At 45.3% G+C, this 27,764-nt stretch overlaps 2 protein-coding genes across 2 annotated transcripts in view; one reads left to right on the top strand and one right to left on the bottom strand.

Moving 5' to 3' along the window:
• Nucleotides 1–3,053, top strand: part of LOC130205307 (uncharacterized) — a 5,652-nt gene extending 2,599 nt beyond the window's left edge. The window contains exon 2 of the mRNA XM_056432577.1: nt 2,189–3,053. Within this exon, the coding sequence (XP_056288552.1) occupies nt 2,189–2,452 (264 nt within the window). The 3' untranslated portion in view covers nt 2,453–3,053. The remainder of the gene's footprint in view (nt 1–2,188) is intronic.
• Nucleotides 3,004–27,764, bottom strand: tnfrsfa (tumor necrosis factor receptor superfamily, member a). Its single transcript, XM_056432576.1, has 10 exons — nt 27,513–27,764; nt 14,924–15,095; nt 13,436–13,567; nt 7,941–8,052; nt 6,820–6,953; nt 6,610–6,714; nt 6,148–6,194; nt 5,759–6,043; nt 5,628–5,664; nt 3,004–5,306 (listed from the first exon to the last, which is right to left on the bottom strand). Exons 1-10 carry the CDS (start codon nt 27,543–27,545, stop codon nt 5,005–5,007), a joined length of 1,359 nt encoding a protein of 452 aa, XP_056288551.1. The 5' UTR covers nt 27,546–27,764; the 3' UTR covers nt 3,004–5,004.

Raw genomic sequence — 27,764 nt, 5'->3', positions numbered from 1 at the left:
TATATATACGATAAAAGTATTTGCATTTTTTTTTTAAAGTTAAAAAACAGTGTTCAGCCTCAGTTGTTGCTTACTCAGTGGAGCCCGTACTGCTCTCGAGAGGCTTCTTTAAACCCTCGGCTCGCACTCGACCTGCAATTACACCACATGCGCTGTAGGGGCCAATCTGCCCCCTGGAGGCCAATGTCGCCGCTGCACGCTCCCTATAGCCATGCTCGCAGGTAGGGCTCGGGCTCCGATGCCGTTGCCTGAGCCCTGGATGCCTCCCGTGGGTATGTACAGGCCCTCCTGAGCAGCGACAAACTGACACCCTGGCTGAACTACGATATGACAATGTGTTCCAGGGCTATTTATAGTACTGCAATCAATCACCATTCTCAGTCAAGGTGCAAATATTAAAAAAAATGTTTTGTTTGTGTTGATGTGTGTGATATATTACGGCGATATATATATACGGTCACTTCGCAGAAACCGTCCGCACATTTCCCAATGCTTTAGTTTGAAAGTTATTTGCTTTTTGATGTGGCTGAGTTGGCTACCCCGGAGCATTGTGGGTAATGGTAAGGTCCACTCGGATTAGGGCTTTGTACCGAAGTACTGTTACGATGATTTGGACCTTTTTTGGTGTTACTTTAATTCCACCTGTACTGCAGCAGTGAAGAGAAATGAGTTGCAGTGCCGTTTCCAGCCACACCGACACGCCGTCGGACCGGTAGCTTCTGAAACGGCCGTGAACACCAACTGAAAATCCGCCATCTTGGATCCACGCGCCGCAGCTCCTCGCTGCCAAAGGACCTGATTACACATCGCTGTCTGTTCAATGCACGATGTATTGTAACGTCTCGGACGTTATGGCACTGATGACACGGAGACGGGACGACGTTATTAATCCTCACTTTATTGGGCATCCACCAACACAGACGCGTGCTCCTAAACTTAGCAGCTCGAACGTCAACAACAACGCTTCCCGTCAACCACCCTTAACTTCCGTTTTCCGACAGGTTAACCCCGCCTCCCCTCTACTCCGCCAATCATAGGCACGCCCCCTCGACCAGCACGCACGGTGCCACACTGTGATTGACAGCCACTTCACAGGGTCGCTACAGTATTATCATTTTTTATTAGACATTATGATATATAATAATTCATATATTATATGTCACCCAATGTTTATGTAGTATACTGTTATTAGATATTAGATATAGTATATATAATACATATATTATTACATATATATATATATAGATATATTTTTTTAATGTATATATGTTAGGGCTGTCAGCGTTAACGCGTTAATCTATGCGATTAATTTGGCCGCGATTAACGCAACTTTGTTTACTTCCGGTGTGCGTTGAAGTTGTTGCACTCCTCTGAGTGTCAAACCGCGGCAGTCCGCTTTTTTCTTTGCTCCGCTCGATGCGCGCGCAGACGCGCCGGCATGGAGCTCTGCGGCGCGCGGGACGGAGAGCCGAGACGAGTGAACGACACGTGGAGACAGAATGACATGCAGCCTTTAAAAGGTGAATTTAATTTTTTGTACAATCGAGAACATGAGCCCAGACTCCAGAGGGTTAACATTACATGTTTGTCAGTTTACCAAGGCCACTTGTTCTGCTGTTGTTGAATGTTAAAGATGACAGGATCAATGGGGTCTCAAATACACCTTTGTGGATGTTTCACTGAAGAAGCAATTTATCATCCACGATATTAAATACCTCGCTGGCACTTTATAGGTAGGAGCCTCTTTGAAAACACAGCTCTGTGTGAAGTTTTGTCTTTAAAAAAGAATACAATTAAACGAGTGTCTAAAATACACGCTGTCTGAAGTGATTACTCGTTCATTTAGAAGATTTAGTCTTTAGAAGAAAAAATAACTTTTAATCGCGATTAATGAATTTCAAAATGTGCGATTAATTAGTTAATTTTTTTAATCGATTGACAGCCCTAATATATATATATATATATATATATATATAATGCTGCATTGCAAATAAAAGGGCCACAATATATATATATACAGTATATAAATATATAAATAAAATACAAAATATATATATATATATATATTGTGGCCCTTTTATGTGCAATGCAGCATTATATATATATATATATATATATGACATTAGTAAAAAATCCTCATTTACTCATTGAAAAAGTGAATGCAGATGAAATAAATTCTCCTCCACAGCCGGCGCTCTGCAGAGGTTTGACACATCGCACTGTCGCCGGGCGGAGACGCTGTGCGGAGAGAGCTGCAGCAATGGGATCCAAGAGGTCTTCCACGGATGCACTCGAGTACACAGGGGAGTGGGAGGAGGAGGAGAAGGAGCACATCAGATGCCAGAAGGACAGCCTCCTCAATCACGACCAGCGCGATCATTTCTATTATCTTGATGGAGTGATGAGAAGGGTGAGGAGTAATCTGTACCCCTTTTACAGGAGACGCAGGTAACACAGAGAACAGGGTCTTCAGGGCGAGAAGCAGAGGAGGCTCTCGGGAACGCGTCCTCGGTTACATCCCACGTCTTTCCTCTGGGAAATAAATCCAGTCACTTCAAATCATCAGGCGCTGAAGATGATTAAATATAAACACAACAAACTATTGGAGGCCCAACAAAGAAACAACGTATTCAAGCACCGACGATGCAGAGGTCTCATTTTTACCAGCTGAATATGAAATGCAATATTTCTGATTGGAGGCGAGTCGGCCATGCTGGAATGTCAAGGAGGAAACACACTTCCTGCCTGGGCTGTATGAGTTCATGTAGTATTTATGGAACAGATAATGACCCTTCTGACCAGGGAGAATACTGAATTCGGTCCGAGGAATCAGAACATATGTACAAGAGAAGTTATATGCCAGAGCTTGATTTTATATTAATGTTTAATACTTTGATCTGAACAACCCCGGCAGGCGATAATATTAATTCAATGTAATAAAATGTACTATGTGTTATATAATTCAATGTAACTCGACATGAAAACATCAATTCAAAGACGCTCATCTGTACAAAACATTTATTTGAAATTGACATAAAAACAGCTTTGACTTATTTGCATAATTTATATCTGAAATCCATGACAAGCAAACAATAACTGAGGGAGAAATGGCTTAACGGCAACGCTGGACAGAACGCTTTTCATTTGAGTTCATTGAACAGTTTAGGATTTGGCAAGAAGATACGCTAAAGTAAAAACAGGGACATTATTTTTTTGTTGAAAAAAGGACATACACGTGACGGCGCCACGGAGCGAACAAAACATGCATGCTGCTACTTCAAAGGCCGAGAGGAATCTTCAAAAGAAACAAGAGAACTGTTTTAAAAAAAGGAGTTAAAAAGGGAGAATGTTCATGGAGAGAGGGAGCGGGGTGTTTGGGATCCCTAGAAATTGATGCCGGCTGTATTTTCATTGTCTGTCAACAGATGGCAGTGCCAGCACTGTAGCGTCGCTCTTCAGCAATAATATATATCTCTGTAACTCTTTCCTTTATACATGCTGCAGGGGAAAAAGAGGGAAAAATCTAGTTTACAAAACGTCACAACCTCGACTGTAATAACTTCACGCTGCACTATCTTCATGTTGGTTTGTTAATAGAGCTGCATACACACACACACACACACACATTGTGTGGCTTCAGTGCTCTCTGGACCTTCCTATGTACACGTGACAGACTGAGGGAAATACATTTATGCTTCTTTTTTTTGTCTTTCTTGAATAAAAAATATTTACCCCCCCCCAAAGAAAGAAAAGAAAGCGTCCTTCATCTTGTCCGAGTCCGACCGAAGACGGTCGGACTCAGCGGGTCAGTTCTCGTTTTTTACTCTCCGACCCCGATCCGAGCATCGCGAAGGCCTCCCCGCCTCCCGAGAGGAAGATGGCGGCGCATTGACGCACTGCCGGGGTGGACCGGAGGGCTCCGCTCGGGGTCAGAGGTTAACGGAGAGAGAGAGAGAGCACTGCGGAGCGTCAACGGCACCCTTTGAAAAAAGTTGGACGTCAGTAATTTTTGTTTTCCAGAAGACGTGTTTGTTCGTTTGTTTGTTTGTTTTCTGAAAACGGCATAAATAGTGAATTATTATTCATTAATAATAAATATGTCGATAAATAAAAACGTCGTATGCGGAGCCACACGAGCAGACAACAGACAAAAGACCAACGTGACTTTGAATGTTCAAATATAAAATCGTTACGCTCCACGGACGCCGTGTCGCCCGGGTCGCTAAATAAAGTTTAGGTGATCAAATAACAACGCTTGCGATTAGTAAAGCTGCAATTTGACCGGCCGTGTTCTTCTGACCGTCGGTCAGGGAAGTGTTCACGAACTGGTTTCAGAGAAACCGAAAATCAATAAAACAACGGAAAAATATAGCATGATTTAAGTTTGAAATCCTACATGTGCCAGAGGTCAGTGCACCGTATGAGTGACACAGCTAATGCCACTCCTACAAACCAGTGTATATCCTTGTTTCCAGGTCGTGTGATCAGAGGACCAGATGCGTGACACACTCACACACAGAAACACACACACTCACTCACACACACGCCCAGAGAGGTTTTCAGTATTTGGACGCGTGTTGCTCCATTAGAGCGTAACACATGCGGCCGCGTCTGCCTGTGGAAGCGGAACAACTTCACGTTAATCTGCTCTCGTTTAAAAAAAAAAAAACATTGAAAAAAAAACACGTTTTTCATTGTCGGCGGCGTCGTTGCGGAACTCGACCGCGCGTCTCTGTCTTCATTTTTCGGTATTACGCCTTTTCGCATTCGGCGAGTAGTCAACATCTTCAGAGCTCTGATAAATACGGCTCGACTTTCCCCCTTTTTGTGTGTTTTTTTAATTTTTTTAAACTACTGGCTTTTTGAGTGCGTGGCTCGTCGGCCACAAAGAGGTAAGCCCGTTCGTGACGCGCGGCGTCCACACGCGGCACGTCCGCGTGCTTCCCACTGTTCTCGCATTAAGTTCTTTGTGTTTACTTCACTCCCCCCCCGCTGCCTCGGCTCTCAGGGCGCGTCCGCGTGCTTGTAGTAGCCCCTCAGCAGGGCGGCGGAGGCGATGCTCTCGGCCGAGCGCCGCTGGTCCATGCTCAGCAGCGCCTCCAGCAGGTCGTTGATGTCCGCCTTCAGTCCCTGCCGCTGCATCCAGTTCTTCAGCAGCTCGTACACTTTGTCGCCGGGGGCGCCGTTCTCCGCGATCCGAATGTGGTTGTCGCTGACCCCGATCATTCTGAAGAACTTGTTGTGGATCCGCACATCCAGGAACTCGTCGAACAAATCGAAGCTCTTCTTCAGGGACCTTTCTGACCCTTTAAAGATAGAGAGAGAGAGAACATGTAGATTGAGCACAAACTTTCCCCCGTTATCCCTCCGGGGATGCACACGTGAACATTTTGATCCACGATCAAACGCAATCTGTTAAGCCGTGTCCTCTTTAATTCAGCATAAGAAAGAAAAAAAAACGAACGCCAAAGAGGAGGCCGCGCTCCTCCGGAAGGCTCGGTCGGTCGCCTGACTGTCATGAGGTCGTTAATCCATCAAGCAGATGATGTGAGAGTCCCTCTCTGCGTACAGCTGCCGGCTCAAATCAAGTGGCAATAACAAATGTTGAGAGCAATCAGAATTCTCACCTTGGAGAGGCACCAAGCGATGCTGCAGAGGGTCGTCCTGCAACACAGAATACAAATGTAAGCCCGGGGGGGGGGTCACGACTCGTAAATGAAACGCCGATGATTTAAAAAACGCCTGCAGTTGCCCGCACCATGTCTGCGGGCGGCAGCCGGAGGGCGGCGGGGCTCTGCTGCGGGGTGTTCGGGGGGTTATCGGAGGAGGACGCGGTGGGCGTGGCCGACAGGCTGGTCTGAGAAGAGCTGGTGGTGTTGGGCAAGCTGTCTCCGAGACCCCGGTCCTCGTCTTCCAGGGGAGGGGAGGCCTTGGTCAAGCCGGTCTCCTGCAGCAGGGGGCGGGACTCCGGGCGGGACTCCTCGCCCTCCAGACCGGCGTTCTGATTATTCTGTCTCTCCTCCGCCGTGTCGCCGCTCTCGTCCTGACCACAAGAGAAAGGAGGACGGTGACGCATTCTGAACCTGCGACACGGCCATAACTAATATTACGAAGACGGTTCAAAAAAAATTTTAAGCAGTAACTTACGATAGGAATCTTCACAATTTCACTGGCCTCACACTGGCTCCTTGAACCTGTTCATAAGCAGACAAACGGCATGAGGAATACATACTTCCATAAGAAAAACAGCAATGCAAACTAGAATGGGCACTCGGTAGAGCGCATACCTTCGCATATCACAAGATTGGGCATTGAATTATGAACATTTTGGCATTAGTTGCATGGCAATTGATTAAAAATTGACCGTGCTATGGTAAAAAGAAGATTTTGACCTTTCCATGACCTTTGACCCGATTGATCCCAAAATCTAATCAAATGGTCCCCGGATAATAAAGAATCATCCCACCAAATTTCATGCGATTCGGTTTAAAACTTTTTTTGTTATGCGAGGAACACGCATACAAATAAATAAATAAATACACGGCGATCAAAACATAACCTTCCGCATATTTCAATGCGAAGGTAAAGATGCACTCCACGTCAACTCACATGGGATTTCACATGAGCGCCGCTTGAAGATGAACCACCACCACAGAGCCAGACTGGCGAGGAAGGCGAGGATGATGATGGTGAGGGAAATGCAGATGGGTGAAACTGGAAAAAGAAAATAAAAATGGGTGAAATGTGATGGATCAATTAGGAGAGAAGTCACCAGCAACGCGAGGCCGAACGGCTTTTGCGTGAAACAGCGGGGTTTACCGATGTCCGCCGGGGAAGTCGGGGTCGGCGTGGGGAGAGCCGTGGTGGTTTCCGTCGGGGACAGATCCCGCTTGCGACACTTCGTGTTCGAAAACGGGGTGCAGCTCTTCACCTCCTCCTCCCCGGATTTACACCTTTTGTGGAACAGAAAAATGTATCTGCGTTAATAGAAGAACTGAATGATAATTGCATAACCGTTGGAGCTTCAAGCTGGTTCTCAAGACCAAGGAACTTTACCCAGACACTAGAAACCTTTTGAGGACCTCAATGCGCTTCTATTGCGGGTCAAAGGGTCCAGAGATCTGGTCTGGAGGTAGAACTTCATCTAAATTCTGTGCAGCAGTAAATGCCGTGGTACAAGGTTCATTCATTATTGTGTATACTTGTTCCCCTCTTTCTTTCGTGGCGTGAGCACTATTTGATGTTTGTTGTTCTTTGCGTCTTGTACACTGTACCTGGATATCATGTGTACCGAGACATACAACAACAACAAAATGTACACAGAAAGTGACTGTATAAAAATACTTATTGTGGCGTTTTTGAAAACTAAATAAAAAAAGTGAGGAAAAAAAAGTTGATGTACTCAGCGTGTCCGATAAAACCGTGTGGAACACTGAGTGAGTTTACCCCTGCACATTGTCTTCAGTTCTTTGAAAAGTTGTCGAGGAACTAAAAATGACCAGGAACGTCTCGGTGGAGACTCGAGAGTCCTTTTGTTTGTTTTCCGCCACGCCGAGGCTGAACTGGAACGAGGCGAGCATGAAGCCACGAGCAAAGCCGTCGGAGATGGAAACACCAACAATGCGACAAGTGGACGCTTGAGAATTAACCCTTCGTGCTAAAATGACAATTAAAACTGGAAGACGTTGATATGTAGAAGTGGAAGCGATTTCAGGAAGGAAGCAGATGACAAAATGTCTAAATATAGTCACTTGCACCTTTGGCTTTTGGTTTGCTGTTTGTTTTGTTTGCTGTTTGCACTCTTGACCATATCTACACTGCATTTTTTTATTTACGGTATCCTGCTTCTTTGCACTCTCTGGTCAGATGTAAAACGACATTTCGTTGCCCCGGTGCCTTCAATAAAGTTTCATTTTGAATCCGAATCTGATGACACTTACTTGGCACAGCGTTTGCAGACTTCGCAGGCCTGGTCCGGGATGCAGAAGGTACCCGGTTGGCACTGGCAACTGGTGTCTGTCGTCGTGGTGCAGGGTGCAGTTTGGATCTCGTCTGAGGAGAGGGAAGTTACGAGGAGAGATGAACTCGTGGCGGGGGGGGGGGGGAGTTTGTTTGAGATACGTGGTCAAAAATAACGAGGGACTCGAATCCAGCCAAGTTAAAAGAGATGAACTCTCCACACATGTAGTGTCGAGACGATCCAGTGGCGTTTCAGCCAGTGAAACAGAGAGTCTTGAAGATAAGCGGTGCAGCTTTCACCCGGTGATCCAACTTTGGACTCGTAATGAACTCGTGACCGCTGGCATCCATGAATTGAGAGAGTACAAGAAGGACTTCTCCGGTAATTCGTTGGCGCTTGCCAATTATGGCGTATTTTTTTCTTAGAAAGATAGGAGGGAGATAATTGTGTTTCCAAGTTTGCCTCCCTCTTAGATAGAATTTGGCTCATTTTAACAGGATAATGAGCGTGGAGAATCTGGCATGGCTCATTTATTAAATTGAGACGTGAATAGACCGTAGCCCCGGCCTTTGAGATGAGATCAGAATGAACGACGAACCAGCGGTCCACCTCCACGGGATGACCTTTCACACAAGCGCCGCGTGCATGCTCGCCAATTAAGGATCGGCGAGCACACTTAATGTCAAGTTATCTTCTTCCACACCACTGTTCCTCACATTTCCTTCAGACAATTCGTCTCATTTATTGAAGCAAATTATGACGGCAAATAAATCGTGTAAATAACCCCTTAAAAGGTTTATTGTTTTGTGTTGATTGCCTTATTTTGTATCTGCTTTATTGGTTTTGATGTATGCCTTTTTATATTGTATTGTTTTAATGATTATCTTCGCATTGAAAATGCGGAAGGTTATGTTTTGATCGCCGTGTATTTATTTATTTATTTGTATGCGTGTTATTCGCAAAACTCAAAAAGTATTGAACCGAATCGCATGAAATTTGGTGGGATTATTGGTTATTATCCGGGGACCATTTGATTAGATTTTGGGATCAATCGGGTCAAAGGTCAAGGTCATGGAAAGGTCAACATCTCTTTTTTTTTTACCATAGCACGATACATTTTTGTCCAATTGGCATGCAACTAATGCCAAAATGTTCATAATTCAATGCCCAATCTTGTGATATGCGAAGGTATGCGCTCTACCGAGTGCCCATTCTAGTTTTGTATATGTTTTAATCTACTTCCGCTTTGAGCTAAATTAGACTTTTGTTTTGAAATGTTAAAAGGAAGCGCACCTTTATTTTATGTTAATATACAAACTTGACGGTACGGCTAAATGTTACGGACGGATGCGCATTTGATATAAAGTTTTCATAGTTTTAATGGACCCGTATGAGGCTAATGCTCTTACGGTGGTGACAAGGAGGTATTAATTCAAGAGTTTCGGTTCATGTTTATACAACGAAAGAAAGGAAATAAAGAAGTTCACCAGCAGTAAAGTCACGCCGATTGATATACGGGGATCCGTTACAAATAGAAAGACAGAGACATTAAGAGCGAAGATATTCATCCGTAAGGCGAATTTATGACCCGATTCCCTCGTCACGAGACTTCTGTTCAGTCAAGTACAACGTGTCCCGAGGTACAAAGTCCACAATTAGTCACCACTCGTGTCGCCTTCGTGAGGGAAATCCTCAGCGGTGCTCCGTTTATGAGCCGAGGACGTGTGTGTGTGTGTATTCCACGAGGTGAATGTCTCTCTCCGTGTGTGTGAGGTATAGATTACAATAAAGTGTAAAGATGTCAGCAAGATGAAAGACTTGTAATAAAAGACTCGGGGAGTCTGTCTTCTCTCAGTCGACCTTAAATCCTCGATGTGACCATCATTGGGATGATCACAGTCGCCGAGGTGTTGCCGGGTAGAACGGGCCGGCGGATAGCACAGCTGTGACTTAAGCTATGCTATGCAGGACTATATATGGAACGAGCTGACGGCTCGCAGCAACTCCTTGGATTGTAGGAGCATAAACACGCGTCGAGAGCAGGCGCTTCGTCACCAGGCTCATGTATGGGTTCACAAGTGGGCTTGATGGAGTTTCTACGCATGACACAGGATCAGTTATAATCCTCTTCTTTCTCCGATGTATTTTGAATATTGATGTCTGGGTGTCACAAACCGTTTCACAGCCAGGATCTAAACAGATATTTACCTTCGCATTGAAAATGCGGAAGGTTATGTTTTGATCGCCGTGTATTTATTTATTTATTACCTTCGCATTGAAAATGCGGAAGGTTATGTTTTGATCGCCGTGTATTTATTTATTTATGTATTTATTACCTTCGCATTGAAAATGCGGAAGGTTATGTTTTGATCGCCGTGTATTTATTTATTTATTTATATATTTATTTATTTGTATGCGTGTTATTCGCATCACAAAAAAAGTTTTAAACCGAATCGCATGAAATTTGGTGGGATGATTGGTTATTATCCGGGGACCATTTGATTAGATTTTGGAATCGATTGGGTCAAAGGTCTAGGTCATGAAAAGGTCAACATCTTCTTGGATCGCATGGAATTTGGTGGGATGATTGGTTATTATCCGGGGACCATTTGATTAGATTTTGGGATCAATCGGGTCAAAGGTCAAGGTCATGGATAGGTCAACATCTTCTTTTACCATAGCGCGGTCAATTATTATCCAATTGGCATGCAACTAATGCCAAAATGCCCAATCTTGTGATATGCAAAGGTATGCGCTCTACCGAGTGCCCATTCTAGTTATGTATGTTGTGATCAAAGCGAGAAACTAGTCACAGAAGTTAAATTTCCAACAAGGAAGAAACCCTTGGTGTGGTCTGTGACTCTCTCTCCCTCAGCGACAGTAACGCTCTCCTCTGTGGTGGATGGCCGGCCCCAGAGGGAGAGAACACACTGCGGCTGTGTGTGAAGCGGTGAGCGGCGCCTCAGGTCCTCTGACACGAGTCTGTCAGTCGCTCCAGAGTGCAGGAGGAAAACCTTTTGGAGAGCCGGCTTTTAGCTTGTGTGTCCTTCTGCCTGAGGACCTGAGAGCAGCTGGAGGAGGTTCATTTTTCCTGTTTACCTCAACTTAAAATCTAGCTATTCGGCCAGGCCTTTGATTGTGAATGATAATAGACATTATATACTGTTATTATTCACTTTTTTTTTGTTGTAACTTTTTTTTTGGGATTATTTTTCTTATTTTATTCACCTTTTTAAATTTCATGTTGTTTTACTAATGTGACTATTATTTCGGCTTTTAAATCAAAGCTGTTAAATTGTTCACGTTTTTTGGTCATTTTTTTGGTCTTTTTCTGTTGTACTATACACATAAAAAAAAAATGTTTTAAAGGTACTTCTGACATCCGAGAGGCATTGCTATTGACATGACCGTATCATAGCGTGTGCTGTTGTGTGTATTGGTTCATATCTCTTGTATGTTTTGTGAGCCGGATCACATCTGCACTCGCTGCATGTAAACATGACACAAAGACACAAAGACACAAAGAGTGTATCAGAGCAGTCCTTAACGGGTTCCCCTGCCAAGCTTCTGGGACAATGGAGTAGTTTGTTTTAATTCACATGTTATACAACAATCAACATGTAACGGCAATTTTCCAACACAAAACTATTTCCTTTGGGATGTTGTTTTGTTCTTTTTCGTCAGACGGACTGTAAAAAATAGGTTAAAAAAAACATTTTTAAAACTAACGGGAGATTTCTCTTATTGATCCTTTTTATTGAAAAAGAGAAGAAAAAAGTCCTGATTGTAAACTTTCAACAAAGAGTTAAACAGTCGACCAAAGCGGACTCTGCTCGGCTCTCTGACTGCACACTTTAGTTAATTCCATCAGATATTCTGGAGGCATTTTTATTTATTCGGATGCAATGTGAAAAATACTATTATTATTATTTGTAACCCTATTTGCCCGGTCCTGGTCCTGCCCAATGTGAACAATGGATTTTCTGTGTACTCGCGGTCTACTCTAAGTAGTTTACGACGTTAACCTAATATAAATCATACCTCGTAGGTATGAAAACAAACGCCCTCCTCAACATTAACAATACGGAGACAACATGCAAAACGACGGCTTAAACTTCGAGAACGCAAAGTTCCAACTAGCACAATAAATAATTCATTAAATCAGCTGCAGCCTCGACAATAGAAGATTCTTCCTAAAACAGCAGCAGTGCGGTGGACCGGGGTCCAAACAGCAAGGGCCACTTATTCCAGGTGTAATTCACATTTCCTTTGCCGTGTCCCCGTTAATTATCACGTGGTCGTAAATAAAGTTCAAACCGGAGCAGAAAGACACAAAGCTCCGTCTTCTAAAGCGCGATGAATGAGCACAAAGCGCGTTCCGTGTAACTCTAGCCTCTTTTCTGCAGCTCCGGCCTTTCACGGGACACAAAGACGCCCGGCGTGGGACACAATGAGACACGGCCACACCCAGTTCAGCCAGGTAGGAGAGAGACACACAAGCGGCTCCCCAGAGACGGCCGGCGCGCTCACATTCGGCCCCAGCGGAAAAAACAAAACCGCGGGGACACGCCCCCGCGACTCTGTGTGGAACATCACAAGATCACATTTTCTGTGGAGTGGATCTGAAAGGCGGGGGGGCGGGGCCTCAGACAAAAAGGTATTAGCTTTCCCCAAACAATACATCTTTGACACACCGGATTTCAGAAGACTCCACTTTGGAGATAAAGGGAAAGTGGCGCTACTTTAATTCTTTTTTTTTCTTTTTTCTCATTTTCAGTGTTTTTATAAACATTTGTCAAAGAATATTTCCTTGTACGAGCTGAGCTGTACTTCCTGGAGTTATTTAAAGAAAACACTTGTTTACAGGGCAGAGGCCCGAGACAGTCACCTATTTATCTTTCACATGAATGGATGGAAAATACTTGATTAAATTGATTAATCGACTGGTCGATTCATTAGAAAGCTTCAGAATTTGAATAGCAGCTTCGCCCTGAAGTCATTCATTTTTACACATAAATGCTTCCAAATGTAATTCAGATTTTCTTTCAGAAGTTTGTTTTTACTATTAGCAGACACTCCATAGATCTAAACTATTTGTTTTTATTTATTTAACCAGGAAAAGCCTCGTTGAGATTTAAAAAATCTCCTTTACAAGAGTGTCCTGGCTAAGAAAGCAGCACATTACACAAAGTCTCAGACAATACAACATGAAACAGTGACAGACAATCTAAAAATAAATAAAAGATAATTTTTTTTATTTTTATATCACAGCATGAATGAAACCAAAACTAAGACTATGATTAATGTTGCATGTTAATATGGTGAAATGGGAGGTTAAAAAAAGCCTGGTGGTCTGACTGGCCGAATAGAAGCCATTGTTAAGTTGTTCACCCAAATCTTAGCCAATGTAATTTTAATTAACAAGACAAATCATGACTGCTTCCCCCTGACTCGGGGGTGCGGGGCCCTGGTTACCTGAGCGGCAGTGCGTGCACGGCAGACAGCGGTTCATCCCGTTGGAGTGCTCCGTGTAGGTCTGTCCGTGCTCGCAGGGCAGACAGGTGCCTTGCTCCTGGTCTCGGTCGCATCCCTTCTGCACAAAGGTCCCTGCAAACAACAACATGAATACATTCATGAAGGCAGCCGGCTTCTTTGACGCGACGACAGAGTTCCTTGTAGAACGAGGACGCTGTGGCAGGACGTACCACACTGCAAACCGACGGGGGGTGGCAGCCAAGTAGAGGAGGTCGGTTTGATTTGACAAATACGCAGATGTTTGGGACTTTGGAGGTTTTATGTGTTACCCGAGGCGACAGGTTTCCCAGAGGTTAACGTCCACATTTCATGGCGACTAGAGGAACGAACCGATTCGCTGAAGTGCAACACCCAACCCCTCTGGTCCGTTGCCCCGCTAATGGTTTGCGTACTGGGAATAAAACCACTTGATTCTCGTGTGATTTCGGTGCAGAATGGAAAACATGCAACAGAGGACACCGGCATCTTTGGTTGAGCTCTGGGTATCCGGTAAATAGTGTGTAAGTACACTACCGTTCAAAAGTTTGGGGTCATCCAGACAATTTCGTGTCTTCCATGAAAACTCACTTTTATGTATCAAATGAATTGAAAATTGAATATAAAATATAGTCAAGACATTGACAAGGTTAGAAATAATGATTAATATTTGAAGTATTAATTTTGTTCTTCAAACTTCAAGCTCAAAGGAAGGCCAGTTGTATAGCTTATATCACCAGCATAACTGTTTTCAGCTGTGCTAACATAATTGCACAAGGGTTTTCTAATCAGACATTAGTCTTCTAAGGCGATTAGCAAACACAATGTACCATTAGAACACTGGAGTGATAGTTGATGGAAATGGGCCTCTATACACCTATGGAGATATTTCATTAGAAACCAGACACTTCCACCTAGAATAGTCATTTACCACATTAACAATGTAGAGTGTGTATTTTTGATTAATGTTATCTTTATTGAAAAAACAGTGCTTTTCTTTGAAAAATAAAGACATTTCTAAGTGACCCCAAACTTTTGAACGGTAGTGTACGTCTGGTTACATAAAAGACACAAACAGCACAATAAGAGTAACCTTACGGTATCAATTATTTGGTCATTCGACGTGGGGGGCATGTGTTTTTAGGAATACAAATGTAGTCTACCAAGTGAACGGGAACCAGATTGGATCAAATACAAGCGCTTCTTGGAATTCAGAATGGCAAACGACATAATTAAATCAGCGAAGCAAATACATGCAGCGGCTGTGTGTCGGCGTAATGTGTTCTGGGCGAAAGGAAAGAAGGTTAACGGACTCAAATTCTTTATATAATATATATAAATACAGCGGTTTTTTCTTCTTTTTCCTACGACTTGGAGCAGTTGGCCTCCTGCTCCTGGCCATCAGGCTTTATTTCCAGACAATGCAGAGAGTTCTGCGTGGGTTCCCCTTACCGGCCTCGCAGTTGAGGCAGCAGAGCTCCTGGTGGAGGTACTGCTCATTCTCCACACACGTCCTGTGCCGCCGCAGGGTGAGGTTCTTGTGTTCGTCGCCGGCCCACTGAGACGCCGGAGGGTCGGCCGCGTGACACACCAGCCCGACGAGGAGCGCCGCCGCCACCAACAGCTGCATCGTCGAGGTCAGGGCGTGGAGAGAGAGAAGAGGGGGCAGAAGAGGAAACGCGTTGCATTAGTTTTACATACAGACTCGCCCACTCAAAGCAATTACGCGAAGAGGAGAGTCTCTCTTCGTCGGGAACCTTGTGCGAGCAATCTACGACTTAATTTGAACCATCTGATCTGAACATCGGCCGTGGGAAAGCAATTACGGGAGCCGGAGCGGGCAAAGCTACCCCATGTGTGTGTGTGTGTGTGCGGCGCACGGAGCTACACGCTAACGTAGCGTGACCAGATTTGAGTTTGTGAAAAAGAGGACACTTCCGGCGTTTCTCAATTCAAAGAACACAAGTACAGACTTGTGTTCTTTTGGAGTCCGGACTCCGGAGTCTGGTCTTGGGAGTCCAGACTCCGGAGGACGGTCTTTCTGCGATTGGAACAGCAGCTGACTTGATGACGTCACCACATCAGCTGTTCTTGCTCCTGGGTTTACTCTAATTATTCACTGTAAATTATGTTTTACAGTCAAATAAACAAAACATCCTAAAATGACATTCCGTGACTCAACAACAGTGGTATTTATAAAAAGTCAACTGTCAGTAGTTTATTTTCTCCTCCGCTACTGTTTCCGGTTGCTGGTGAAATGCATTCTGGGATATATGCTGGCCAGAGTACGCACAGGTCTCCTCTGATGCATCCTCCGGAAAGTGGGAGGATCAAGTCACATCCGGGCATTTTGACCGTGCTTTGCGAGAAGCGGATTTTGAATTGGAACATGTCCTCGGGCTGAGACTGATGACGTTTCACGAGTCACGAGGACACAAGTAGAGGAAAGTACGCACAAGTACGCATATTGAGAAAAGCCGTTTGTCCCGGGGTAGTAGTAGTGTATAGCATGCCGCACAAACAACAATGCAACTAGTGGAGGCGGCGAGGTGCTCAGTGTTGCCAGATTGGAGATGTGAAGTATCGTACCAAAGGCTCAAAATGGTCGTATTTGGAGGATAATTATCGTGTATCTGGCAACCCTGAGATCGGTCGACCGATGACTGTTCTCTCGACAGTCGGAGCTCGCGCAAGAAGGTGGAACGTAAGGGAGATACCATTTCCAAAACTTGTAAGGGCGTAATAACTAGTTTGCGAAAGACCCAGAGAAACACAAATATCCGACGAAGCAAAATCCCGGACGTTTTTGGAATCCCTGCCGGACGCTTTTTTTTTCCCGGTCTCAAAAAGAGGACATGAGGACGTCTGGTCGCCCACGCTAACGACATGCGGCGCAACGGGCGACCAAACTTCATGACTCCGTGATCTGGTTCTCTAGTCGGAGCGGTGTGAAAGGAAGAGTTTCGTGGAACAGAGAAAGGGTCTGATGAGGTATCTCGGTCCGGAGACCCATTCATGTGGCGGATAATAACAGGGCTGGTCCAGGTGGGGTACCCGAAGAAGAATACAGCCGATCGCTTTAGTGTGGCCCCCAGGCGCTGGTGTTTATTCACACGCTTTTCACCATGTCAATGTGAGAAGGCCCCATTCACTGGCAAACAACACACTTTAGTGCCTCGACTTCAAATGACCCACATTCTTAAACCCCCGGCCCTTTGAATGCCGCGACATGCGACACCGCCGTCCAGCGCCCCCCAAACGCAACGCGACACCTCCTGGGTAAAATGAGAGGCCTAGATCTGGAGGTTTTTTTGTTGTTTTTTTTGTCTCTCCCCTCTCCACCTCGAACCTCCACCTCCACCTCCACCCAGACCAGGAGAGAAAGGAGGAACAGGTTAGGGGTGGAGAGGGGCCAGGTTGAGAAGTGGGGGTCGATTCAAAGAGAGATATTGTAGACGGCAAGTTGGAGGTTGAGATGAGGTTGGGACGCTCTGCTGGGAATACAAATTTTAAAAAAGACAGTGTGGGAGAATGAGGGGAATAAAGAATGATAAACAGAGGTGGAGAAAGAGGATCAGGCTGGAGCTGTGAATGACTCCTGACGTTCGACTTGGCTCTCTGGAGGGCCGCCATGCCTTGTTGTTCAAAAGAACTTTCCCCCCTCTCTCTCTCTCTCTCTCTGCCTTTCCCCTTCTTCCTCTCCCTCTGCTCACGTCAGACTTTCCAAAGACGCTGGGAGGCAGACGGCCGGCAGAGCAGTCACAATCACACCATTTAGATCTATCCAAACATTCTCTGGGAGGGGGAGACACTAGAGAGAAGGAAGAGGGGAGGGGAGGAAGATAAAATGAGAAGGGGGGGGGGCGGAGGGGGGGACTTGCATGACACAGGGTGAGTCTTTAGACTTGACCACACTGTGTGTAGGACTGCATGGTTGGGGGGGATGCAGGGACGTGGACTTGGGGAAAGAGTATAAGTAGAAGGCCGGGAGCAAAAAGGAAAGACAGACAGCTGAGGAAAGAGGCACTAGGAGGTAATCCTACACGTCTGCAAAGCTCCAGTCGAACGTGACATCGAACTAAATTACCAGAAGTGTCTTCATCCTGAGAAATCACATGGCCGACCTGACAGCAGAGATGCACGGACGGCATGGAGATGACCTCACTTCCAGTCTTTGTTCGGTCCCGGGCCTGTGATTCAAAAACACTCCCAGCGGTGCAGCTGCCCCCAACAGCTGAAGGTTCGCCACACACAAGATCCAGTTGCATTTTTCTTTTTTACAGAAGAGAAGCAGAGCTTCATCGCTTTCATCATCGATGAATCGTTTGGTTTCTAAAACGAAGCGGGGAAAAGATTTTTTTTTTAAAATCACGATTGCCCAGAGCTCAAGAACCGCATCTGTTCAGCTTTTATTTTGAAATGGAGGTTCAAGGAGTCTGAGGGCAACCTCGCTGTGTGGTATTTTCTTTGAACGCGGCCTGCTGGCAGACAAGGAGAAGGAACGCGTGTCCGCGGCGGCTGCTGAACCACTGAGCCAAACGCGGTGTTTAAATAAAACACGTCGGGCGGCCACAGCGCGGCTCGGTTTTACCGCCGCAACCGAGCGAGAAGGAGCGAGAGGGACTGGAGTGACCGTAACCTCAGCGTCGCAAAGCCCTCCAAACCCACAATCCCTGGAAAACCTTGGCTGAAGGGCTCGAGTCCACTTCACACGGCCCTCTCCATCGAGTGGGGCTCGGCTGCAGATTACTGGGTTTAAACAATCTCCCGCCGTGGAGCTTTCCCGGCCCCCGTGCGTGTCGGTTAGTGCGTCGCTCGTGCGGATGCAAGTTAAACTAGAACGGGCACTCGGTAGAGCGCATACCTTCGCATATCACAAGATTGGGCATTGAATTATGAACATGTTGGCATTAGTTGCATGCCAATTGGATACAAATTGACCGCGCTATTGTAAAAAGAAGATTTTGACCTTTTCATGACATTGACCTTGACCTTTGACCCAATCGATCCCAAAATCTGATCAAATGGTCCCCGGATAATAACCAATCATCCCACCAAATTTCATTCGATTCGGTTTAATACATTTGTAGTTATGCGAGTAACACGCATACAAATAAATACACGGCGATCAAAACATAACCTTCTGCATTTTCAATGCAAAGGTAACTAATGAAAAGCGCCAATAAACTAACTAACTCCAATAAAATAACGACGGGCGCCTCTGTTTACCCGACAACAGTTCGCTTTCCTCTTCGCTTCCTCTCCGAACACCCGGGGTTCTTCCAAATTGCCTTGGCACAAACGCAACGCATGTACACTGAGACCCAATGACAGGACCTCCTTTCAGCTGACTCGTGTTATCAATGGGCCTTTTAGAGGGGCCCATAACTCCAGAACCCTGAGGCCATTGCAGGGAGCTCCATTATTTAAAAAAAGAAGAAAGATGGGCAGAAACTGAAAAAGGGGAGGTGCTTTCTTTCATATGTGATGGATGATTTAAATCACATCCAACTAATAAAGGACCGACATGATGCTCTTCATTATTCTCCTGCGAGCCGACGGAGACTCCCGCTTTTCTCGTCAGGCAATTATTTCCTTTAAATCAATTTGACATTTTTGGGATCGTTACGATATTGCGCCGTCAGATACCATGACGGAGAATATTAGATTTAAGATTTTTTTCCGGGAAGGATGTGAAACTAGAAATACACACAGAATTGTAATCGCGTTTGACTTTTTCTGGGATTACTCGTGCAGAGTGCATTGCAAACCCATTTAAAAGTTGTCCCTTTGTGTTCCATGCAATCCATGAAATCCACGTCTTGAGTGGAGGCCAAACTGCACGCCGAATTGTGTATCCGACGACAACTTAATCAGTTCATCGGATCATAGACGGCTAGGAGCTCCATTAAGTTGACGAACACCGATTATCAGTCATTGCTGCTTTATTACAACCGACGATATTCAAGGACACGATGACGGACCGGAGGATGGAAAACAAACATGCTTTTTTTCCCCTCCGCGGTTCATTTGCAACGCTCCTCAAAATGAACCCGGCGTTGCCTCGAACCTCTTTGTGAGACACCCCGGCCTCCCACAGCCACAGGAAGGAGAAACATCCACCGCGCCTCATAACAAGAGGAGGCGACACCGTCGGCGTCACAGCTGCCGCCCGGTGAAATCCTCCGCCATCATCCGGTGTCTTTGTCAACTCACAACGAGAGAGTCCGATTTCTATCGAAGCAAAGATTAGTTTAGTTTAGTTTAGTTTATTTCGATCGGCAAAATATACAAAAATCAAAATTCAACAAAAGAAGAAAGTGGCTGACCGAAAGGGTCAAGGCTGAAGCTATCAAGCTTATAAATGTCCTAACCTATGATTTCACGAAAAAACTTATTTCAAAGAACCATATACACATAGATGGAAAACATCTTTCGCAATTTTTGCTTGGGAAAAAAGAAAGAAATAGAAGATGATGATTACCTTCGCATTGAAAATGCGGAAGGTTATGTTTTGATCGGCGTGTATTTATTTATTTATTTGTATGCGTGTTATTCGCGTAACAAAAAAAGTTTTAAACCGAATCGCATGAAATTTGGTGGGATGATTGGTTATTATCCGATGACCATTTGATTAGATTTTGGGATCAATCGGGTCAAAGGTCAAGGTCATGAAAAGGTCAACATCTTCTTTTTACCATAGCGCGGTCAACTTTTATCCAATTGGCATGCAACTAATGCCAAAATGTTCATAATTCAATGCCCAATCTTGTGATATGCGAAGGTATGCGCTCTACCGAGTGCCCATTCTAGTTTGGTTGTGTGTTGTGTTGCAGTAAAGTACTGAGAGGTATTATGGTATCTGCCAGAAACTAACCTTCATTGCCAATCGCGTGTAGTCTAATTGAATTAGTAGTATTTATATTTACACTGGCAAGTAGTAAAAAACATAAAAACAGCTACAAATCAAAACACAACCGAATCACTGCCCTGTAGCGTAAGTCTTCTATTCGTGCATCAGTGAAATCTATTGTCCAATATTAGTTTGGAGTTGTTTTTGTGTTTTCTTTGTAACTTAAATCAAATTTCCCCAACATTTAAACTCTAAATTAACCAACAATCGCCAACTTCTGCGCTTATGTTCAGTTCAAATCCCTCCAGGCTGACCTTGACAGCACAGGGAACGCTCTCTGCCTCGCGGATAAGGGGCCTGGCGTGCCGCAGAGGGGTGACCATGCACGACACCGACGCGTCCCGTCTCAGACGAAGAAGACGGGCGCGACAGAAGACCCGACGCCGAAACCCCAAAGTCCAGCCGAGCTACATTCGTCATTATCGGGCCGAACGACGGAAAACCAAGAGAATCACTCCCGTGTGTCAAGTTTGAAGCAGATAAGACAAGAAGGCTGCACGCACACACACACACACACGCACACGCACACGCACACACACGGTTTATGTTTGGGAGCGTGTGAATAGCGGCGGCCCCCTCCTCTCAGGGAGCACAGGAAGCTCGAGACAATACGGAGGCTTCATGCAGGGTTCAAGCTCCAAACTGTTCCCTCCATGAGCCTCAGAGCCCCGGCACCCGATCGGACCCGCAACACATCCGCTCGGCTGGGTATTTATAACTGGGGGGGGAGGGGGGGGCTGCAGCTCCACGACACAAATTCTTGAGTTTCCTCAGGGAGGTACGCCTCGCTTTAATAAGACGCGGCGTGTGACGGTGTGTGTGTCGCAAGAAGGTTGGGCGACGTTCACCTTTGAATCAGAGAAGAAGGGGGAAAAAAAAGGGTGGGGGGGGGGGTGTGGACAATCTGCGACGGCGGTCTGCAACCACACGTGACGCTGACCACATCAGTGTTGCCAGGTCCGCGGTTTTCCCGCGGAATTGGGCTACTTTTGAAGTGTTGCCGCGGGTTGAATTTGTTGTCCGCTGGTTCGGGTAGACCTATTTTGCATGCAAATTACATGAATATCTTTCAATAAAAATCCATATTTAAAATGAAATAATTTATTTATACCCAAATCCTACCAAACTGACTCCAGATCAGCTTTTGTCACACAGACCTGGCAACCCTGGACCACATGAACAGAGCATCTATTATTGTTTTGCCGACTGAAAGAGAGAGTGCTGATTGGAGGAGGGTAGGGCTGCAACAACGAATCGATAAAATCGATAAAAATCGATTATTAAAATAGTTGGCAACGAATTTCATTATCGATTCGTTGTGTCGCGCGATTATTACGGCACTCAATAAGTCACGGAGTATAAACAAAGTTGAGTTGAGAGCAAAGCTGTGCAGGAGAAACCAGAGCGGAGAGAGAGCACAGGCGGAACGCTGCGTTGTGAGAGCCAATCAGCGCTGAGCTGCTCCTCTGTGGATGAATCTAATTGGCTGCTGCTGCTCACGTGGCGCTGGATGCGGAAGTCCTTCACGTAGTCCGAGACATTCACGGAGCTAAGTGCGCCTCCGGGTGACGTTATGAACCCAGACACCAGGGCGCTACATGTCACGACGTCTGTGGCATTTCCATAAGAGTATAACGTCGAAAACATGGTTATTTATTCAGTGGCGTATGGCGGAAAATATTTTTCCACGAAGAAAGGCAACGGAGATAAGCCCCGCCCCTCACCGTATGAGGCGTTTAACCCATAAATAGCCAACTCAGGAGAGTAAAGCGCTGTCAGTCTGTTTGTGACAGGGTTCATCACCATGGTAACCAGTGAACAGGTCCATCACCATGGTGACCAGTGGGTCTCCAGGACCTTTCCATGACTTTAAACCAAATTTCCATGATTAAACATTTTGTGAAAACTCTGTCTATACATGATAAAGTGAGAAGATGTAGTATTTAAACTAACAATGAGAATTCCAAAGCATATTGTATATATTCTGTGTAAATTTACATTTGAATATAACACATTTGCATTACTTTTCCAATTATTTTGGGATTTTATTTTTTTTAATTACTTTTCTAGGCCTGCTAATAGCCATTTAAAAATTCCATGACGTTTCCAGGTTTTCCATGACCGTACGGACCCTGTTTTGAATAAAGGGTTACAATTATTTTGTTTTTGTTTTTTTATCCGATTAATCGATTAATCGACAAAATAATCAACCGATTAATCGATTATCAAAATAATCGTTAGTTGCAGCCCTAGAGGAGGGGGGCCGGGGGGTTCAAACGGTCCTAAGCAGGTGCATTTGCGATCCAGTTTTCAAATTTATTTTTTCTCGCGTTTTTGAGGTCGGTGCGAGTTTTCTGACGGCCGGTAGCTCAACACACATCACAAGAGTTCACGCGTTCGCTCCGTCACACACACGGCGTGTTCTTCAGCCCTTTTCTGAGAAGCCGAGCGGCGACTCACAAGACAACACCAGGAGGGAGAGGATGACAAAAAAAAAGAAGAGCAAAGAGCGGATGACTAATGGAGTCGAGGAGGCGGGGGATCCATCACCTTGCTCCAGACAAACGCATTAGCTCCATTAAAGCTCGTCTTTGTGTCAGAGTGAGAGAGTCCATGAAGCGCCGGCAGTTAACGGCCCTCTTTGTAAACACATCGCAGCAAAAATGTAGAATATGCGGCGGCTGCAGCGGCTCGGAGAGGAACCTAAGTGACCGTCACCCGCTGGAATTTATGTTGGATTCATGTCTTTGTAAACAGAAGTCCATTCTAAACTGCAGACAACGGTTGAGTTTGTTCTGAGTCTTTCAACTTTTTGTCATAATCTGCCCATTCATCCAGGAGAGCGGGAAGTCAGAGGATGGAGCAGCTTTAAAGCACTCGGCTTTAGTGTTATGGTATGTTCACACACTCAAAATCAACAGATTAGTCGCCAACTTGTTTGAAAATCATTAGAAAACCTCAATATAATGAAATGAAAATGTGAATAATTGCCGTTTTATCTGTTTTCTATTCAGAATAAATTGAATGTTTTGGGGTTTTGGACTTTTGGTTGGCATAAAATAAGCAATTTAAAAAGTTCAACTTGGGTTTTTTGGAGAGCCATTCTTGACCAATCTTCTGACACTTAATTTCAACTAGTAATAGATTGATGGTTGTCTCGACAACGGGCCTAAAAATTGTTTTTAAATTAACTTCAAGTTGCTTATTTTGATCAACCAACAGTCACAAGCTCTAAGAAGTTCAGTTTAAAAGAAGAATATGTCCCAAAAAGCAGTAAATCCTCACAATGTAGAGGACCACAGGACACGGTACTCGTTTATCTTATGTTTGATTTACCCCGTTTCACTTTATTACTTGTTTATTACTTCAGGTGAGAACCTTGCATAAGCGCTTTGGGTTTCTTTTCTCACCTGCACTCATTTGTGTGTTTTAATAATGTGACATTTGTACTGTTTTTCTTTTATTGTGCGAATAAATAAATAAAAATAAAAGTTAGGACTCGAAAATCTTTGCGTAAAAAATTATCTGAACCATAAAATAATTTTGAAAATAGTTGATGATCAGTTGACTTGTGGCTGAACTGCCCACATGTATTAGCTTTTGTGACACGTAAAAGCATTTTAATGGAGATTTCCATCTGCTTCATAGAATCCTTTACTAAATCCACTCAGGCTGCAACTAAAAATAATCTATAGTCCATTATTGATTATTACAAGACACATATATATAGATTTAATATGTCTACTTAATGCCCAAAACATAGTTTCTCACCCAAATTGACATCTGAAAATAGCTACTTTCTCCAAACTTCAAAAGATATTCAGTTTAACAAAATGACATCAAACAAAGAACGGCAGCAAACCCTCACAGGGGAGCAGCTGCTCCCGCTTTTAGTTTGATTGAAAGTCATGAAAACCACTAGAGACGAGTTGTTGACTCTGTTCAGCTGGAGCAGCATAATGGGAGAGCAGCGTGTGAATAGACGGCTTTTCAACTACATACACACTTAACAAATACACATAGATAACGTGTGAATAAAGAAGAGAAAAAGGGGGCCAAGAAAAGCTCCGCCCCCTTCGGCAAACAGTGTCCATGACGAATAGAATATCCTCAAGGAAGTAGTAAACTCATGTGATTTGACCCGTCAGATGACTTCTGTACACATGGGAGGACTATGAGAGTATTTCACCTCAAAGTAGTTATACACCGTGTGTGTGTGTGAGATAAGGATTGAGTTATGTCTTTAAAAAAAAAAAACACACACACACATCAGACCGAAGCCGGTGAATCAGTGTGACACGCATTGGCTCCTCCCACAACGGTCTCCCCGCTGGACCGCTCTCGTGTCGGCGCTGACTTGCCTCCGTTGGTATGCAGGCCGCACCTGAGCACAGGTGGCACGCCCGGGGTGAGTCAGCGGGTCTTTTGATTAACTGGGGAGGGATTAACCTTGAAACGACGGGCTGTAAAAACAACGTCCACGGAAAACAATAGATCGGCCCACGTCCGCCAGGCCTCCCATCTAGGAAAGGATGAACACCTGGCTTTCAAACCCTCGGTCTCTGACAGCGAGTTGGTTGCACCGCGTTGCATCATTCAGTCAGTGCGTTTACATGCATTCGAATAACTGGCTTAGTCGGACTGAAATCGAATTATCTGTTTCATGTAAACACCTTTGTTCGACTATGTGCGGTCCGACTACGATCCGATTAACACCCCTGGATAACTCCATCCGATCCGGTTGATAATTCGACTATCGCGGCATGTAACGGTGAATTGGATTACGGCAGAGCGATGCGACCCGAGAAGTGTTAACAGGGGTGCTGAGCGATTAAATATATCTCTTGTTCTGCCTGTTTTGTGATATACATGCCTAAAAGGTGCCTAATATTTCTAGACTGAAATAATATCGGCATTATAATTGTTATAACTATGAGGATTTTTTTAGTTGCCTATTTTGTGGAGCCCCCTCAGGACTTGGTGCCCTACGCGCAGCGCGTAGTGCGCTATGGGAGCGGCGGCGCTGCAAACAACGCTATGGAGAACACAAGAGCCACACATTTCTGGACCGAAGAGCAGACAGAATTTATGCTTAATGTATTGAAGGAGTTGAACATACTAAAGTTCATGGTTCTTTCTCGAAATGTTGATGTTGTTGTTGGTTGTTGTTGGTAGTGGTGAAGAGGTCAAGCGGAAATGGCTGTATCGCCACGAGTTGTAATGAAAACAGCGCCACCTATCGTATCGGATATGACATGCTTTCAAAGGCCAATGATTCAAATTACTCACTGCCATGTATATTGGGATAATAGCAGATCCCCCAAAAGATAGCAGAGTCCGACTAAAGCAAGAATCGAATTATACCATCATGTAAACGCACTGAGTATCGCTCTAGACTGCCGCTGGGCCCCCCAGTGACACAGCTCGCCCCAGATGACCCTCCTGCCCCGTCACGGGGTATTTCCTGTGTGAACCAACACCCAGACCTTCATTAAGCCGTCGCAGATAGTGATCTCCGTCTCTGAAGTACATCCATGCCACTAACATCAGCATATCTGTGTATTCTCGACAGGAAGTTTACTGCACGGCCAGGCACGTCCACCCAGGCAATTTGAGGGGGTGTGTGGGTGTGTTTGGGAGAGGGTGAGGGGGGGGATTTAAAGAGTGGGGAATGGGAGTGATGGGGGGATGGGAGGGGGCGAGGGTGAAGTTTCCCCACGGTCCCTTAGCAACAAGGCATAGCTGTCCGGGCCTCCAGAATGTACTGCGGTTTACAGAAGAGATAAACATTGACTTCGCCACCCGGAGAAGTCAATCTGATTCCAGCGACGGGAAAACGGCTTCGAAAAACAGACGAGACGACGCGGGAGACTCCACGTCGAGGCCCACGGGCACGTCGGCAGATGTTACGTCCGCTTCGACGACTCAATCCGAAGCGGAGAGCCACACTGGGAGGGGGGTGACCGCTTCACGGCGTCTTGCGTGCAGTTTACTCACATCTCATTCGTCTGAAAAGGAAACCTGGAATGGATGGGCTCCAGTTTGCAATGAGCATGTACAGTATTTATAGTGTCGGGCCTTTGGTGCCGCACAGATGGAAAAAACAACAGCGGGGGAATGAAAAGACGTCTCTGTGAGGGCGAGGGGAGTGGAATAAACCTGAGTGGAAAACCGTTGAGGGGAGTGTGCGGCTTTAATTGACAAAACTGGCGATGTGAATTCTTGGCCTTTGTCCTCCGGGGTCGAACTAATTCACAGCTTCAGACTTGTTACTTAACCCCCCCCCACCCTCAAACCCCCAAGTTGAGGCTCAACACACAACTTGATTGAAAAAACTTGCCGGAGTAAAAGTCCACAGCCGGGGCACCGAGCTTATTAACAGTGCCTATAGGGCCCGCTACATCCGCTGTGACAGACCAGGAGCCACCATACCATGCCTGTCTGAACAATGTGACCACATGATGTCCGACACAGATGGCGGCCGTAAGGTTTTTGAGAGTGTGTGTGTGTGTGTTGGGGGGGGGGGGGGAGGAATGATACAAGCACATGTACTTCAAAACCACAAAACCAGTGAGCTCCGGATGTGCTTTCTTAAATAATACACACTTTTTAATCAAGCAACACCAAACAAAGAGTGTTGCTTCTTGTTGTGTGTGTGCGTGAGAGAGAGAGAGAGAGAGAGAGAGAGAGAGAGAGAGCGGACAATGAACAGGCTTGTTTAATCTTCTCCCAAGTTCACAGGCCGTGATTTTTGGTCCCATGTTAACAGCACAGCTTCCAAAAAAAATTATTAATAAATAAATAAATAGGGAGGCAATTTTTATCTGGTTTCGACGTCACGAGGAAGTCAGTATTTAATATATTTATGATTTATTAGACCTATTAGCCGACCATTAGAATGACCTGAATACTGTTCCTGTCCCGCTGAAGCGCCTCGAGCCCTCCACCAAAACAAGGAGCTCAGTCCGCATTAAAACACCATTATAAGCTCTTTAAAAACAATACTATCAAACACTGCCAGCCACGAGCAGGTATGAGAACGCACGCGAGGAAGAATTCAGGGTGTGTGTGTGCGTATGTGTGTGTGTGTGTGTGTGGGGTGGGGGGGTTATTGTCGTGTTTACTCACAGAAGGGTTCCCGACCACCGGATCGAAGTTCATCTTGGGAACTTCGAGATGAGAGGAAATTCCGGAGACTTCGCGCTCCGAGCCGAACCCGTTTTTAAGTCTCGGGGTAAACAAAAAAGTAAGAAGGAAACCAAAAGCAGGCGTACGCGTCCGGCTGTGAAAGTATCCGCCGGCCGGTTTCTCTCATGAGTTTTCTCGGTACCGACACCACGGTAGACGCGTTGTTTTCTCGTCCCCCTGTGAGAGAGACAG

The sequence above is a fragment of the Pseudoliparis swirei genome, chromosome 15, assembly GCF_029220125.1.
Source record: "Pseudoliparis swirei isolate HS2019 ecotype Mariana Trench chromosome 15, NWPU_hadal_v1, whole genome shotgun sequence".
Lineage (NCBI taxonomy): Eukaryota > Metazoa > Chordata > Actinopteri > Perciformes > Liparidae > Pseudoliparis > Pseudoliparis swirei.
This window is presented reverse-complemented; position numbering and strand designations above follow the sequence as displayed.

What these genes read in the sequence shown, in the direction of transcription:
- tnfrsfa (XM_056432576.1), bottom strand. Translation starts at nt 27,545, where the DNA reads ATGAACTTCGATCCGGTGGTCGGGAACCCTTCT. An exon ending in CGGTGGTCGGGAACCCTTCT is followed by an intron (nt 15,096 to 27,512) that starts GTGAGTAAACAC and finishes TCGACGATGCAG; the next exon opens with CTGTTGGTGGCGGCGGCGCT. An exon ending in TCGCTTGGTGCCTCTCCAAG is followed by an intron (nt 5,307 to 5,627) that starts GTGAGAATTCTG and finishes CTATCTTTAAAG; the next exon opens with GGTCAGAAAGGTCCCTGAAG.